This window comes from Suillus clintonianus, assembly GCF_016758775.1.
Source record: "Suillus clintonianus strain FC179 chromosome Unknown DEU56scaffold_17, whole genome shotgun sequence".
NCBI classification, from domain to species: Eukaryota; Fungi; Basidiomycota; class Agaricomycetes; order Boletales; family Suillaceae; genus Suillus; species Suillus clintonianus.
Window position 1 is genome coordinate 182,315 of NW_024539241.1, and position 15,576 is coordinate 197,890.

General features: G+C 49.2%; 5 protein-coding genes across 5 annotated transcripts; 2 read left to right on the forward strand and 3 right to left on the reverse strand.

Annotated features, from left to right (window-relative positions):
• Window positions 1–1,100: 1,100 nt before the first annotated feature.
• DEU56DRAFT_978866 (uncharacterized protein) lies at window positions 1,101–2,944 on the reverse strand (the record flags this gene model as incomplete). Its single annotated transcript, XM_041359723.1, has 4 exons — window positions 1,101–1,568; window positions 1,621–2,235; window positions 2,288–2,389; window positions 2,441–2,944. The coding sequence occupies 4 exons, from the start codon at window positions 2,942–2,944 to the stop codon at window positions 1,254–1,256; spliced, it is 1,536 nt and encodes a 511-aa protein (XP_041211162.1). The 3' UTR covers window positions 1,101–1,253.
• A 1,336-nt stretch (window positions 2,945–4,280) lies between these two features.
• Window positions 4,281–5,233, forward strand: DEU56DRAFT_788215 (uncharacterized protein). The gene is made up of 4 exons (XM_041352454.1): window positions 4,281–4,426; window positions 4,471–4,639; window positions 4,749–4,855; window positions 4,896–5,233. The coding sequence occupies exons 1-3, from the start codon at window positions 4,322–4,324 to the stop codon at window positions 4,853–4,855; spliced, it is 381 nt and encodes a 126-aa protein (XP_041211163.1). The 5' UTR covers window positions 4,281–4,321; the 3' UTR covers window positions 4,896–5,233.
• DEU56DRAFT_183009 (WD40-repeat-containing domain protein) lies at window positions 5,203–6,493 on the reverse strand. Its single transcript, XM_041344957.1, has 4 exons — window positions 6,408–6,493; window positions 5,640–6,354; window positions 5,420–5,586; window positions 5,203–5,367 (listed from the first exon to the last, which is right to left on the reverse strand). Exons 2-4 carry the CDS (start codon window positions 6,215–6,217, stop codon window positions 5,297–5,299), a joined length of 816 nt encoding a protein of 271 aa, XP_041211164.1. The 5' UTR covers window positions 6,218–6,354; window positions 6,408–6,493; the 3' UTR covers window positions 5,203–5,296.
• Window positions 6,494–8,801: 2,308 nt separating this feature from the next.
• On the reverse strand, window positions 8,802–10,882 carry DEU56DRAFT_753898 (uncharacterized protein; the record flags this gene model as incomplete). Its single annotated transcript, XM_041349746.1, has 3 exons — window positions 8,802–9,962; window positions 10,019–10,771; window positions 10,820–10,882. The coding sequence occupies 3 exons, from the start codon at window positions 10,880–10,882 to the stop codon at window positions 8,802–8,804; spliced, it is 1,977 nt and encodes a 658-aa protein (XP_041211165.1).
• A 1,519-nt stretch (window positions 10,883–12,401) lies between these two features.
• DEU56DRAFT_788243 (uncharacterized protein) lies at window positions 12,402–14,832 on the forward strand. The gene is made up of 19 exons (XM_041352455.1): window positions 12,402–12,539; window positions 12,599–12,676; window positions 12,740–12,850; window positions 12,927–13,008; window positions 13,058–13,071; window positions 13,121–13,229; window positions 13,291–13,308; window positions 13,364–13,389; window positions 13,447–13,472; window positions 13,523–13,560; window positions 13,617–13,641; window positions 13,699–13,710; window positions 13,763–13,778; window positions 13,829–13,969; window positions 14,023–14,082; window positions 14,132–14,159; window positions 14,212–14,269; window positions 14,325–14,551; window positions 14,610–14,832. Exons 3-19 carry the CDS (start codon window positions 12,756–12,758, stop codon window positions 14,661–14,663), a joined length of 1,029 nt encoding a protein of 342 aa, XP_041211166.1. The 5' UTR covers window positions 12,402–12,539; window positions 12,599–12,676; window positions 12,740–12,755; the 3' UTR covers window positions 14,664–14,832.
• Window positions 14,833–15,576: the final 744 nt, after the last annotated feature.

A 15,576-nucleotide genomic window follows, 5' to 3' on the forward strand; every position in this document is an offset into this window, starting at 1 on the left:
TCTCTCACGACGCTTGTCAGAAGCACAAAATGCATGGCCCACGAGACAGCCTACTCACGGAAATTTAGTCCTTGCCTAGAACACAGCTTCGGGACTGTATATGCACGAGTTGCCCCGTTATTTGAGAATGTGCAAGAGATATTGGTGGGTATCCGAAGCCGCTGGCAAGAATATGGTCAGCTTTGACCTGCAGAAGAGCCTAGAGCGTCACTCACAAGAAGCACCGTTCACACGAGCCCAGTGCTCAATCACCCGTGATCAATGGATGCCTGGTTGGGAGAAGGGGAAGTTGGGCGCTCGTTCGTTCAATCTGTCTTTTAAGGTGCGCCCCATGCGTCATCCTTGTGTTTGCCTCACAGCTTTATTGCTGTGTAGACGAAGCGCTCAGGCCCGCGACCGGCGCTATGTACATTTTCTTATGCATAACGGACTTCATGCTGGCGACAAAGTTTGACGGTTTTGTGGTGAGTCCGGGCATCTGTTTCGTAATCAACTGTCAGATGAGATTTTGGTCTGCTTGTCACGTCAGACCATTTCGACCGAACTGCGTGCTTGCTCACTCCTTGAACTTCAAGATAATGATCATCACAGATTCCTGAAATCAGTCCAAAGCATCCGACGGGATGATGAGCGAGTGCTCTGGATCAAGACGGTACATGTAGCGGAGCTACATCATCCGCCCTTGACTCAACTAAATGGTGTTCTGGCACTCTTTCCAACATGATGGGCAGTGCCTGTCAGTGACGAATGCTATATTTTCAATCACTGGCAGCATGTGAGAGATTATTTGAAAATCGCCGTGAGATCACCATAGTGTCGAAATTATCCAGGCAGCATGCATGCCTTGCAGGAAATGCGATTGGGAGGATGCGTATGTGCAGTTGTGTGATGGAACGATCAGGTTCAACATAGGGCGTACATACTGACTTCTTATCAGGTGCCAGAGGAATAGATGGGGACGGGATGGCTGATGCACGACATGTCCAGTACCAGGACTGGCAGACAGTGCGAGTGCTTGCGATTAACATCGCGATTTCATGACTTGGGGTTGAAACAAGCCCGAGGTTGAGGATGTTGCAGAAATTAAACATGCAAACACGTTTGGCGTGCACAACGAGACAATAGTGATTATAAAAAGCCTAGACATATGAGATAGGTGTCCGCGTGCTGTAGTGTGAGTGTCCATCTGCGTGTGGAGAAGATGTACAACAGAGAAAAACAACAAAACAGGTCTGCAATGGAAGGCGCCGTGGCTACGCGCTTGCCGCACCTGGAGTAGTAGTGCGATTGTCAAGAGCAGTAGGTATCGTGGACGTCGAGGGGGCGGCTGGCTGAGTCTGCAGTGATGACACCTGGGTTTGGATCGGAGCTTGTGATTGATCTTGCTGCTGCTGTGTTGGCTGTGCATTTCCATCGGGGTATTGAGGAGACGCACAGCAGAGAAAAAGCACGAGATGGGCCAACAATCGGAGGGCAAGTGGATACGCAGGTCTTGCACCTGGTGTGGCAGTACCATTAGGCTGAGCGTGTGGACGATCTGGTGGCGACCGCGGAGCAACAAACAATACCTGCATGGAGATCATCAGACATCAGAAATCGACACACTGGAGGAAGACATACCTCCCTGTCCCGCATTGGAGCCACTTGGACAACATGAGGACGCCATGGGCGTTGCGGGAGTTCTATTTCTTGGTTGGTGTGGGGTTGAGAGCGGAAGAGTGAGGACAGACGACTGATGAGTGCATCTGGACGTGAACCCGAATGTGTTGTGGGATGAAGTTCGGTGTCTGCTTCGGTATTGGGTCGAGAATGGGGAAGAAGTGAGGACAGTCGAGCGAGGAGTGCATGTGGATTCAACCGTGAAGGCGTGGACGGTTGCTGAGTTTCATTGGCTGCATCATTTTCAGGTGGTGAACGGTGAAGGAGCGATGAAAGGCGAGCGAGGAGCACCTGTGGATGTAACCCCGAAAGCGCTGATGGTTGCGGACGTTCGGTTGCTTCAGCATTGTCGTGTCGAAAACGGTGGAGGAGAGAGGATAGGCGAGCAAGGAGTGCACTTGCCGAGGAATGAGGATGGGCATCACCCATATGGGAGGACTGAGAGCACAGATATGAGGACAAAAAGGATGTAATAGAAATGCACATGACGAACCTCGGATTCCATGCCATCAAAAATCTAGGTGGGAGTTCATCGGCATGACCCCCGAACTCGTCGTGGCATCGCGTGGCATCAGCCTGCAACGTTAATGTTATAACCACTCAGCAGGTTCACAAACACTGCACGTACTTCCAAAAACGACTTGTCACTGAGGGAAGGGCGGGGGGTTCGCTCTATTCCTGAATTGCCTTGAGATGTCTTCTGTTCGAGTCTGTCTTTTGGCCCGGGTGCCTAGCAGCGGTGTCAGGTGAGAGAAAGAGTGGGTGAGGCATTGACACTCACAATATTGCTACCAGCGGGTAGCAGGTCTTCAAGGCCAGCTTCTTTGAGGATGGCGTGAATGTCCCATGTGTACACATTTCCATTTTCGCAACCAGTGACTAGCACTTTTCCATCAGCGGAAAGTGCTGCGGACCACAAACGATCTTCATGCTGGAGGGGTGGTCCGATCGGGAGATTCGTGTCGAGATTCCATAGACGCGCTGTTTGTTCAAGTGATGATACACTTGCAAGGAAGCGGTTGTTCGGAGACAAGCAGATGTCGTCAACAGTGGATTCGTGTCCCTCAAGAAAGGCAATCTGCTGCCAAGTGGCTGTGTCGAATATCCTAATCAGGTGATATGACCCGGAGATAAGCTTCTTCCCGTCCGACGTCCACGCCAAGCTGTACACTACCCCATCGTGTTTGAGTGTGGTGATCAACTTGCCCGTCTCGCTATCCCAGATTTTGACTGCATTCTCTTTGTCTCCACCTGTCGCAATGTTTTCGTTATCGGGCGAGTACATCACCGCGTTCACCCACTCGTGCCCTATAAGGGACCATACTGGACAAATTGTTTTTTCGCTTTTGACTTTGCGAAACTTGACTTGAGCTTCCGCGTTACTATGGTGATGTTTTGATTTTTGATTTTGATGTGTTGAGCTTGACTCACCAGACTTTGACGCACAGGACTTGTATCCACCCGGGCTTCCCGCTTCCGATAAACGTCACGAGCGCTTCCGTGCGCAGATTGCAAGAAGTTGACAATACCCCCGTCACCTACCGAGGACGACCGTGGCAGACGCCATCCGCCACGCCCTATGGTGCTGGTCCATCCGAGACACCGCTACGCACGCCACGCGGGGAGCCAGTGACGACACGCCCGCGGTATGATATCGACTCAAGTCTAGATGACTTCCAGGCGCGGTATACCTCGGAAGACAACGCTAGCTTTACACAGAATATGGATGAGGAGAATCGGAAGCGCAAGGAGAGGTAGGGCTGGGCATGGGAGGCACAGAGGAGAGTTGAGGAGCAGCGGGATAGGATGATTGAGTAGGGCGAGGATCTTGCCGACAAAAAATCGGTGCAGCTGATGCTGTAGTCGCTCTTGCCAGGGCGGGTGCTACCGAGGCCCTCGAACCCACTTTCATCTACTCTGGTCTCTACGCAGCTCCCATTCTTCTGCTCATCCGAGAACATTAGAAGGTTATCCCTCCTGGCTCTCAAAGAGGCCGCCTGCACCGGCATCCTCTGTAGGAGTGTTCGAGCCCCCCTCACCCGAGGCGTTCTGCCCAGGCTAGCGCTAATCCGCTCATGGCCTTCTACCACATTCTTGAACAAACATTCTACGACTTCAATGCTGTATCTATAATCTTGCAGTATGTTTCTATCTCTTTAAGAATTATTAAGCGCTGTCTGATTTTATTATTCTGCAGGATCACCAGGTTTTCCGATCCTTGCGCACCAGGCGTGCCAGGTTCGGGCTAGAATTGGGCACTCGGTGCTGCAGCGTACATAGCTTGCCGGTTGGCTTGGATTACCATGGTTTTTGTGCTCTACGACTTCGAGCTCTTATCCAATCACAATCTTATCACGGACGAAGAATGCTTGGGCGCATGTTCCATGGCCAACTTTGCATTTGTTCCTCAGCTATTCTCATCCGGGATCGTTCACCGTTCGCTGAGTAGAAAGGAGTTCACATGGGTCTGCGAAGACACTGTCGTTTACATCGCGTCACATCTAGATGACGAGCAATGCCTGCAGCCTCCATCTCGCGCCTGATCACTACAATCCTGGAGCACAAAGACATTCCTGGTGATTACTTTGGAGTCGCATTCTCCATTTACCATTGTGCACTCGTGAAAGTTGTGAAAGATAGAGACACGACAACTTTCAGTCATATGGTGGCTCTCCAATTTTTACGGGCCTTCTCTTCAGACTCTCGTTCTACGCCGGGTATTATTGCTCTTGCCCGTCTTGGTCATCGCATCGACCCTGCACTCTTTGTGCCATGGAGGTTTGCCGTTGGCCCGGGTCAATGATGGACAAGGAGAACTCTCTCGAGCTTTGGCAAGAGATCGCTCTTCATCTCGATCTCACAGACGTCCTCGCCCTCGGGATGGTTTCAGAACTGTGCCGTCAAGCAGCCTCGATGGTACTCCATTATCCTCACGTCAGCGCTCATTGCCTTGTCGGCTGTTGCCCTTCTGCTACCTCGAGCGGGTCTCTCACTAGCTTTGCAACTCGCATTTACATCCTCTTCTCCTAATTATGTTGCTATGCTCGAAGCTGGCTTCAATAGTGATGAAACTTACTTCCGTGCATCAGATGGTATATTAACGGATCACGCCCGTGGTGTTCTTATTGCCAATGCCGCTTGGACGGCGTGGCGTGTCCTTGTCCTACTCCTCAGTTGGCGAGTGATCAAATGCTAACATATTTCGTCCTCTTCTGATTTTTTTTATGACGCAACAGAATTGGTCTGTGGATTATGAGTGGCCAGGGCTGCGCCGGAGTATGTGGGCCGCCCACCATTTGAAGTTGAGCAGGTGCTTGCGGCTGTCGGTTTCCCTTCCACCCCACCCAACGACACTCTATGCTCACCCCCAGAACGCGCCGCTGTTGATAACCCATGTTCCTGCCCACACATGAATGGCGTGCACAAGGCAAGACTGCCTCCACTGGCATAAAGTCTGACGGATGGTCAGATTAGTACTAGTAGCTGCTATTTGTTGACTGGATCTTAGACTGCCTAATATGATTATGATTCACCCAAAAGTCTATCGTGTTTCCATCACAGAAAGAGACTGATAAGGGTGGGGCACTTTAAAACCATAGTGTCGTGGTGCATTCATGTTGTGACGTCTCCTTCACAGTCATGAACAATCAGCCTGATCAGCAGCTTGTACCTGCTCCATTACAGACGATACGAGCTGCATATGCTGAGCTTGGTCGCCGTGTTACGGTAGCCCTCCGCACACAAATTGGGGACCACGCACAGTTAGGTGAAGAACAGAGGCATTGCTTGCACCAGCTCGATAGTCTTGAAGGGAATTTAGTGATACCCTGAGGTAGTCTTGCATTGTGCTTCGTAGTGTGCTTGGTGTCGTCGTCGTCGTGTGCCACACAGTGAGCAAGCGTAGGAAACAGTGACGAGGGGAATTGGCTGTAATTCAACATAAGCTGTATTAATCACATATAGATTAGAGTTATCGTTACATCGAAGCAGAAGCAGAAGTCAAAGTCAAAGTCAAGGACACACCTTCCTTATTCGGTAAGATCAAAGGCGAAATCAAGTTTGAGATGCTCAAAGCAAAACTCTGGAATTTTGTCCAATACGGGCCCTCATAGTGCCCGGTTATGATTGTCAATATAGTTTCACCGCTGTCGACATCCCAGACTCTTGCCGTCCCGTTCCATGATCCACTCGCTACTCGCTTGCCATCTGCACTCCAGCACAACGCATACACAACATTGGTGTGTCCCATCCATTTGGCGATGTCCTTCCTCGTATCGACATCCCATAACCTCACCATCCCGTCGCCGCTTCCGGTTGCAACTGTCTTGGCGTCTGGAGACAATGCCACGGACCACATTCCTCCGTGATTCTTGTCTCGCCAGTCCTCGCCTATCTGTGCGCCGCTCTCTAGGTCCCATAGTCGGAGTGGGCCGTCCAACGAACATGTGATTATCCGTCGCTCGCCAGGCAGGTATACAACACCTGTTACCAAGGCGGTATGGCCTCGCATCGTCCAGCGTGGCGTGATCGCTGGCGTCTCGCTGATGGAGGACGACATGGTCGGCGCTGGGGGTTTCAAGTAATGCAGATCGTGGGCTATTCATGCGAGAGAAACCCGCTGCGATCTTTGAATTAGACCAGGTTATCCGGAAATGGCAACGATCGCTGGTGAGTGCAGGGGCTTAACTTCTTTTACTGCAACGCTTGTCAGAACACACAAGTCATTGCTCACGAGACAGTCTACTTACAGTAACCCAGACCTCACCTGCAAGACAGTTTTGGGACTGTATATGCAGGAGTTGCTGTGCCGTTATTCGGGAATGAGCAAGAGATCTTGGTAGGTGTCCGAAGCCGCTTGTATTAAGCAAGTGTCAGCTTCAACCTGCAGAAGAGCCTATGGTATCACTCACGGAAGCACCGTTCAGACGAGCCCAGTGCTCGATCACCAGCGGTCAGTGGGTGTCTGGTTGGGAGTTGACGAAGTTGGACGCCCGTTCGTTCAAGCCGTCTTTTATGGACCGTCCCATGCATTATTTTTGGTTCGCTTCACAGCTTCACAGCTTCACAGCTATCGTGCTGTGTAGACGAAACGCTCAGGTCTGCAACCGGTGCCATGAACATCTTCCTATCCGTACGGACTACGTTATTTGTGACAAACATTCGACCGGGTGCCGCACTTCCTCTCTACTCCGCATACCTCTTCCGGCCCATGTTCGAACTCGATGCCGTCAACATCTCAGGATGTATACATGTTGTGCAGTATGCCAATAATATTAATACCCGGGATGGAATTTTCGTTTCCCAGGCAAGTCGTGTGAGTGTCAATACGCAAATACCTTTATTCACTACCTCAGAACGAAGTCACTTCGCTTCGTGCGAAAGTCAACAGTCCGCTGTATTACAGAGGGTATGACAAGCTGATAGGCGAGCGACCACGCAAATAGCACCAGTACGTGAGATCTGATGCGAGATAGAGGGTTGATAGAGGTGTGCGACCTTGATCAAGGGTGGTCCCCAAAACGTTTATCTATATCCATATATGATAAACTCCCCTTACTGGTGCTTATCGATTCAGTATCGAATTCGGGATACTTCTGAGACAACTCTGCATCATCGATGGCAGTCGATGTTCAGAATGGCCAAGGATGGTGGCGAGACATTCAATCCTCCGTTGGCTGCTCACCCAGAAAGGATTTTGCTTTTTGGTACATTACTCTCAATGGCCTCGACTGACTTTTCAATCACCATATGCATGTATATGTCAGCAATCGCTGCCAGATTTTCCCCAACACGTGTTCAAACCCTTATCAACTTACCGTGACCTTAAAAGCAGGACCGGGCACACTCCATTGACATTAACGATTTCCTCGCCATGCTCCTTCGTTCGTTCATGTCAGAGCCTCTCACTCAGCTATTCCACAGCCTACATGGTACTTGACCCTCGATATCGCGACTCGCGATTGTCACGCAAGATACAACACACTCCCGCTTTGTTTCAGATCATGGTTGTTATATATCACTTCCTATCACATCTTGATCAGCGGAACAATCATTCTTTGGACTGTGCGGCTCTAATCCATGACGCATCCCCTTTCCTATCCACGGGATACTGTTCTCATGGAAGATGGCAGCTGGAGACGGTCACGGATGCGATGCTGTTCCATCGACTTTCTTTATCTTCGGCGGCCGAGCCTGAGGTGTCCTGAGGCTGCTGGTATTCATGATGCTCCCGTGTATCATTTGATGAGGGAGAACTCACACTGTATCTGCATACCAGTAGCACTGGTGCAATCCTTGTTGCTGGTTCGTTGATACAGTGTGGAGACTCGGAAGTTTTGAATCACCCGTTTCCTGGCAGGCGAAGAATCGTGCGGAGCCCATTATGCGTGATTTCGATCCCGGTAGGACAATCAGAATCAGACAAGAGTGGAAATATCTCTCTTCCATGTGGGTTTTGACTACACATCTGCTTTCCATCTGGTACATTGTGCGGCAGCGCCCCGCCAACTTGAAAGATTGTGCTTGTATCATATCGGTGCAACTTACGATCTGAAGAATTCGGATATCCACTATGTGTGAGAGCAGCTAGCAGCTTTGAGGAGCGTCCATCAATGTTGTTCGACTTGCCGTCGGTGTAGTATTATACGCACATTGCTACGTTCTAAGATACAGATACTATAGCCTCAGGAGGAACCAGATGCATCTGCAGATAGCGTCAGTATCAGTAGATCCCGGGACCCGGAGGCCGCTGAAAGCCCTTTATAGTCTAGTTGTCACGTTCGCCTATTTAAATTTGGTGCAAGTACCACCCCTTTATCACAAGTGGAAGCTTGTACACGTAGGTCAAGAACATGTATCGAAGTACAACAAATGATATCTAGAATGCATACAGTTATTTTGAGTGAGGATTCACCAGCAGCCGGCCATACAGTCTAGGACAGAAAGAATGATAAAACGGGGGTCAGAAAATGCGGTAACTTTGGAGAAAATGAACGAATGAATGAGTGAGTGACGAGTACGTTTGAATTCGGGGAATATGATCCAGAAGATAAGAAGCTGCAAAGTAAAGCAATTGCACGCGGCAGGAAACGAATCACCAGAAGCGGTATTCTGATAATTATAACTGTACAGCGCACAAACAGTCATGGAATGACACCGACAAAGATAGCGACAAATGTTGCAGCAACGATCAGCCCGAGGGCGGCAGAGCGGATGACGACTTCCCATTGCGCTCGGATTACCACAGGTGACCGCACGCGCGTCATCGGTGCCTTGAAAGCGGGAACACCCGCGGTGAACGAGGGAATCATGAAAGAAACAAGAGGAGAGCTTGGCGTCGGAGATGACGGGTTCGAATTAGGCGAATGAGCTGAAGAAGTTTGTGAGACGAGTGATAACGGGGGCGCATATGTGCGCTTGCATTTATACTGCTGCCGTGCGATAGCGGAACCGAGGGGATTGTTTGAAGGACAAGGAGTGGTGATTTCAGTTGGGAGAGATAGTGTTGGAATTTGATCTGCGATAGCGACAGGGGGTGGGGAAGCGTTGTTTGTGAGGCGGATGGTATCTGCAATAATCGCGTTTCCTTTGACGGACTTTGGAAGAAGATCAAAATCAAAGGCCTCTTTCTCGTCTCGTCTCGTCTGGACGCGCTCTGTTAGCTCATCTTCCGCATCGAGGTCTACCTCGTGCCGAATGAACGCCGCGCTGGGACCGAAGGAACCAGAATCCTCGCGGATATACGGCTTGACGGAAAAGCTATTTCGGAAATTCCCGCCAGAAGCGCGTTCGAGGGGTGAGGGAAACGCAACAGGATTCGTGCGTTGACGAGTATGTACGATGGGCGGGAAAGTGATGGATGATTGCGCGGAACGGTAATGAGATCGATGCAAGCCTGTGGCTGTGGCTGGACCCTCTGGCGCAGGGACATCATCGAAGTAGGCGGGAGAAATTTCAATCTCCGGCGATTCAAATGAAGAAGACAAGTCTTCGTCTTCTGAAGATCCGGACAGTCCGGCATCAGAGCATGAGTCCGAGGCTCGTGAAAACGAGCGTTCTTCGACAGACAGTGTATATGGTGCGGACCGGAAGGACGCGGACGAGAAGTATTCTAGATCATACTGCCTATCGTGATGTTTTGATATTACGATGCTAGGCCTCTGGCTAGGAGGTGGTGGGTGTGGGAGTGGCGCAGATATCGACGTGACCGCAGGAGCAGGTAGCGGCCTTGAAATAGCTGGCCTGGCCAGCTCGAATTTTCGAAGTTGTCTCAGGTCGCCAAAAACATACACCATGAGACAAACCTAGAAACAAGGAGTTACTTCGTGCATGATTACTCGGAGGGAGCGAATTCACTCACACCGTTGAAACTAGAGAATAACAACATGAGACCAAGCCATATGCCGGGGAAAGCTGATAATCTCCACCACCGTCCATGAGGGGCACCGAGCCAGTCACCAGACGTTAGTGCAAGAGGTAAAATTCCAGCAATGCACAAACATAGTATCCCAGCTGCAATACCGCAAGCTGCTCTGCGTGAGCCAACATTGGTAGAAGCTGCGCGAACAAAACGTGAAAGGGACTCTTTAAGCATAGCACGCGCCTCCAATGCCACTTCTATAAATACTGCAGGATCTGGGTGGGCGTTTGGTGAGTTCGAAATGGCTATAGGCCCACGAACTTTGGTGAGAACTGGCGAGTTCTGATGTGAACAATGGAATGGGGCGAGAATATCTGAAGGGACATCAAGTTCGTACTCGGCACCAGGGGTGAAGAAGGTCTGCTTTGCTTTTGCATAAAAAAGAGCAAGTGACGCGTCCGACGATGGTGGAGCGCGAAAGACCGGTGCAGTCTCAAGAGTGGCTGGGGCAATTACGGGTTTGGTATGCTGGGACCAGATGTGGTAACGCGTGGTATACTCCTTCAGCCATAGCAAAAAATATAGATTTTCTGGGGATTGCTCGACATAGAGAAGATATTCTTCGAAATCCTTGAGGCCGAGAGGCGGAAGGTGTTTGCGCTCGAGTACATCGTCAAGACGAACGTCGAGGAATGGTGTCACACCACACGAGCGCACTTTGCCAATAGATGGGGGTGGATTGCAGATCCGATGCTAGAGAAGTGTGAGTTGGTCCTATACTCAGGTAGAAGTTTGACAGACCGGAAATGATAGGAAGCCCTTGAAGGAGAGCTTTGACGGTGGGGGTCTTTCCTGCTGTTGCATGGATCATGGACGTGAGCGAGAAAACCGAGGGCAGAAGCGACCAGTGACGGTCGGTCGACTTAAATGCCAGACACGTGATGATGATAACCGGAAATTGGACATTAGCCTAACTGATCAGGCCCAGGCTGGCAACGACTTCGACGAAGCTTGGATCGAAAGACCTGGACGGTGGATCACGTAAAGAGCACGGTCTCGGATGTTTCCTCGGCATAACGACATCAAGCTTGAGATCTGGGAACATTTTGAATTATACTAGAGCGAGCTGGTAGGTCCACCTAAGTAAGTCCTTTCGTCGGTAAATCCCCCTAAGTCCTTTCGACGATGGGCTAAATTTATGCGAAATTCATTGGGAAGGCCGAAAACGTTGCTGGGACAATATTGTGTCGTCGACGTCAACTGCGATATCAATCAGTTCACAACTTTAACTAATCAAAATACCCACGGGAAATCCTGCCATATGATACATATGGAGTCTTCTGGAACAAATTTGAGGAGGAGCGGTAAAATAGCCGCGTACCAGACTTGAATCGATATATCCCCAATACCATTGAGGACAGTCAACGCTTGACTTGGCCGTCACTGAGGACCGGAAAATCCCGCATGCATATATGACACGTGGATCACTCACGCGGTATTTATTGAAACCAACCTACATGTGGACCAGTCGTCGATCATAGTCAGCTGCTGCCAACTCTTCCCTAGGCAACAAATGAAGACAGTGAACTATGTAGCGACAGTTGACTTTTAGAGTTGCATGCTCTCTTTTGCACCATACACATGATTACCACTGGCAGAACCGCGCCTACGGCAAAGGACAAGATGCATGTGAGCGATCAGACTTACTAATTTGCTCGCGTTGAACATCGTATTTAGGGAACCGCAGCACCCGGAATTTGTCGGTGCATGATGCTCATTGCTCAACGCAGGATATGGTACATTGCTCTGGATTTGACTGTCATCATTCATCAGGTTCACTGAGGACAAGCCATTTTTTTCACTGGCAACCCAGCGTACTTCAAGTTGGTGTAGAGTTCTCGGCTTGTTTGGCTTGTGGTCAGGTTATGTTAGGCAGGACTTTTTTTGACAGATATCATTCTATGGGACCGTCTCACCAGGTTGGTATTACACTGAATTGGTCGCGACTGGGTATGTTTTCCAACGATCCATGAGTCTGATCATGTAGCCCTGACACAGATTCAGGTACTCGAATTCTACATTTATGTAAACAAGTCGTGTTGCAGATGTATTCATTGGCTTTCAACGGTCTGGAGGTCATCTGGACGTGACTACGGTTTTTATTGGATCGCACTACTGAGGCATCCATAATGCTTGTTCTCTAGACGAAGGTCTTTGCAAGTGTCAAACAAGGTTTCTTGCTGACGAAAGGTGGCCTTCACAACTGCCGACATTGCTCCATAACTTCAGCGAGGTTTGGCACAACATGCGAATGACGCAAGAAATAAGGTACAGCTGCTAAGATTACATTCATAATTGCATAACGCTGCTGTATGAGAGTCACCTCGATACCAGTCACCCGACCTATTATTCGAAGGTGCGTATCGCGATTCAGACGGCTAAGGTCCGAAAGTTCTGGCTCTGCAATGTTTATGGGAGTGTACGCTGGCGATCTTCTCGGATGAAATAGAATTCCTGATGAGTTAGTCCATTTCATTTTTCATGCACCTATGACATATATGCGTTCTGATGCCAACTCAGGCTCTGAGTCACATCGTGAAATATATCCCACTGCCAGCACCAAAAGCCATAATAGCTCATCACATTACAGATGGCAAAGTGCTACTCGCCTCATGCGTTTGGAATATAGAGTACTTACATATGCTGGTGGATTTAATTCAGCCGACGATATTTATGAATGTCCTCCTCAACGCGGGCCCTCTCACCACTAGTCGACGTTGACCTCGGGAGCACTTACGGAGCATTTTTTGTCGGGGCTATCGTTGCAGCATTGTTAGTAAAACCTATTTGCTCGCTATGGAGATCAAGCTGACCACTTCCTGCCGTCGTACCATACCTCATGGAACAGTCTCTTTGGCATAACCAACATTCAATCTTTTATCTACTTTCGGACGCATGCCGGCAAATGGGCAAAAATTTATAGGCTCGTCGTACGTCTGTGCTGTCTTCTCTTCAGTTCTGTTGTTGACGCTACATCAGGTCCTTTTGCTTTGGTAGGCACCCTTTTTGTTGCATTGTGGCGGGCACATCAAGATGGTTTAGGATACTTGATGCTGTGCACCTGACATTGATCGTCCATTGCGTCTATTATTATCTGGTGATCAACTTCGCGAACTTGAAGGGGCTCACAGAAGTTGTATGGAGTTTTCGAGTGAGTTCTTACTTTGGGCTTCCTTGTGACTTCTACCATTGTGTTAATGGGACTCGTGCAGCTTCAAGTAATATTCAACGTAAGTTGTATTTCCTGCATAAGCTCTGCGGTTCGTCCCTGACACGTACCTGCAGGTCATCATCATCTGGGTGATACATTTGTGGGTTTGATGTATACTGCATATGCAACAATCTGCTAATGTATTCTTGGTTCATAGGCTATATTATCATCGCATATGGATAGGTGTGTTTTTCGTATCAATACATTTGCCATGACCGATGCGGCGAATCTAGTTGGAAGGGACCGTTCAAGAGCCTTCCTAATAATACCGGTGTGTTTCCCATCGTCATTCACATTCTAGCCTTGTCATTTCATTTTGTCGATTAGGGCATATTCGTCTTCTTAAGTTCAGGTGAGCTCAGTCTGTCAACACAAATATTCTCTGCTCAATTATTGAAAAACCTTTCAGGCGTTGCCATCAGTGAGCGTTTAATGCTACCATTGTCGTTAGCCCATCATCTTAATCCAATCAGCCCTGATTTGGGAAGTGTGAGTAAACAAAGTTCTCCTTAACACAATAAAGTGCTGATAGGGAATAGATATCGTCCCAATCCGCCGATAAGTTTGTTTTTAACCAGGTGGCCCGCATTCATGGCTTTGGGGGCGGCTGCTTCCCTCGATATACTCATTACAGTCTCGCTATGCTATCTCCTGGCTACCTCCCGTACTGGGTTCTCTAAGTAAGGAGCAGTCCGTCGAGTCTCTGGATCTGATACAATACCAGATTATTTAGCACGGATTGCTTGATCACAAAACTCATTCATTACACCATTGATAGTGGCTGCCTGACGAGGTAACGATCCTGCCAGCTCATCCCGTCCCGTGACTTATTCCTCGCGCAGCTTATGTTCATTGACATCTATTATTGCAGTGAGATTCAAATTGTTGTACTGTGCATCTCAGCTCTGAGCGTTACCTGCAGTGTGCAGTGATGCCAAACAACTTGATCTTTCTCGGCTTTCAATTTGTGGAGGCTAAACGTATGAAACCATTCATTCTCCGAGGGATTGTACTGACTAGTGGATCCGTTTCAAGTCTATGTCAACTCGTACATCGCACTTCTGAACGCAAGGTACTACATGCAGTCTGATACAGACACCGCCAATTCTTTCGAGCTCCGTGAGCTCCGGGGTGCCTCCATTGACACTAGCACTGGGCTGCAAGATGTGTCGCATGAGAAATTCCCCACATTCCGGAGGAGCATGTTTGCTCATCCCCAAATTGAAGTGGTGCCTCCCACTCGACCCTTACAGGCTGTCATGGTCAGTAGTTGTATTAGTATCAATCAGTGGTAGATGAGGAACTGACGACACGCTCCAGTCACGCCGGTCGGTTTTTGTGACAGTGGAGAAGGAGTCTTTCGTAGATCCCTAGTTGATCCCTAGTGTGAATTGTTTGTCCATCTGGTCACGTTCAACGGCTCTCTCTTGCGATGATAAGACTTGGTCTAACCTTTGCTGTACCACCACCTTCAACTTCTTGTTGAGATGTACACTACATGATTTTGATGATCTCATTCACGTCGTAACGGCGTTTGGCTAGGACTGACGACTCTCCTTGCAAGATTAATAACAGTGATTTCCGTGATTTGGCGCCTTCCTGCTGGTGTGCAGTACAATGTACTGAGCGTATGGTGACGAATCACAGCTATATGATACAAGTCGCTTGAGTCAAAGTTCGTGTACGCCACCACTAACCCTAATACAGCACTCCGAGACTGGAGGGAGAAACTATCGCCGGCCCACAAAAATGATCAAAACGGCCACTAGTATTTCGAACCTAGCACCCAGCTGCGCACCTCATACTACATTCTTCCCCCTGTACGAAATCAGCGTCGGCTGTTGCCTGACACCATGCTGACGGAATGCGCCTGTTCTATTCATAACACGCAAATGTAAATGTACATATACATCTACGCTGGTTTTATATAAACGGGTGCAAGTCCCCCGCGTATAGCTAGTGCTACAACCCCCGATGGATAATATACATGTGAAAAACAAGTAAAAGTTGAAACTTCAGGTAACGTAACAGTTACTGATCCTTCAAGTTTTTACCTCCAGTACTGCGTACCTTTCACTCACGCTACACCTCCATGTTGTCGTCTGCAGCGGTAGTGCTCACGCAAAAGGCCTGAGCTCTGGCTCTTTTATATACATAGTTGATCAAAGAGATGTGTGCGATCTCAGTGGCGGGCTGTGGCGGGCCGCAGTTTGAACCCCCTTCCCCAATATTGCTGGGTTTACGGCACGATGTGCAGTCACTGCAGTGTGCACGTGCAACGTTTCAA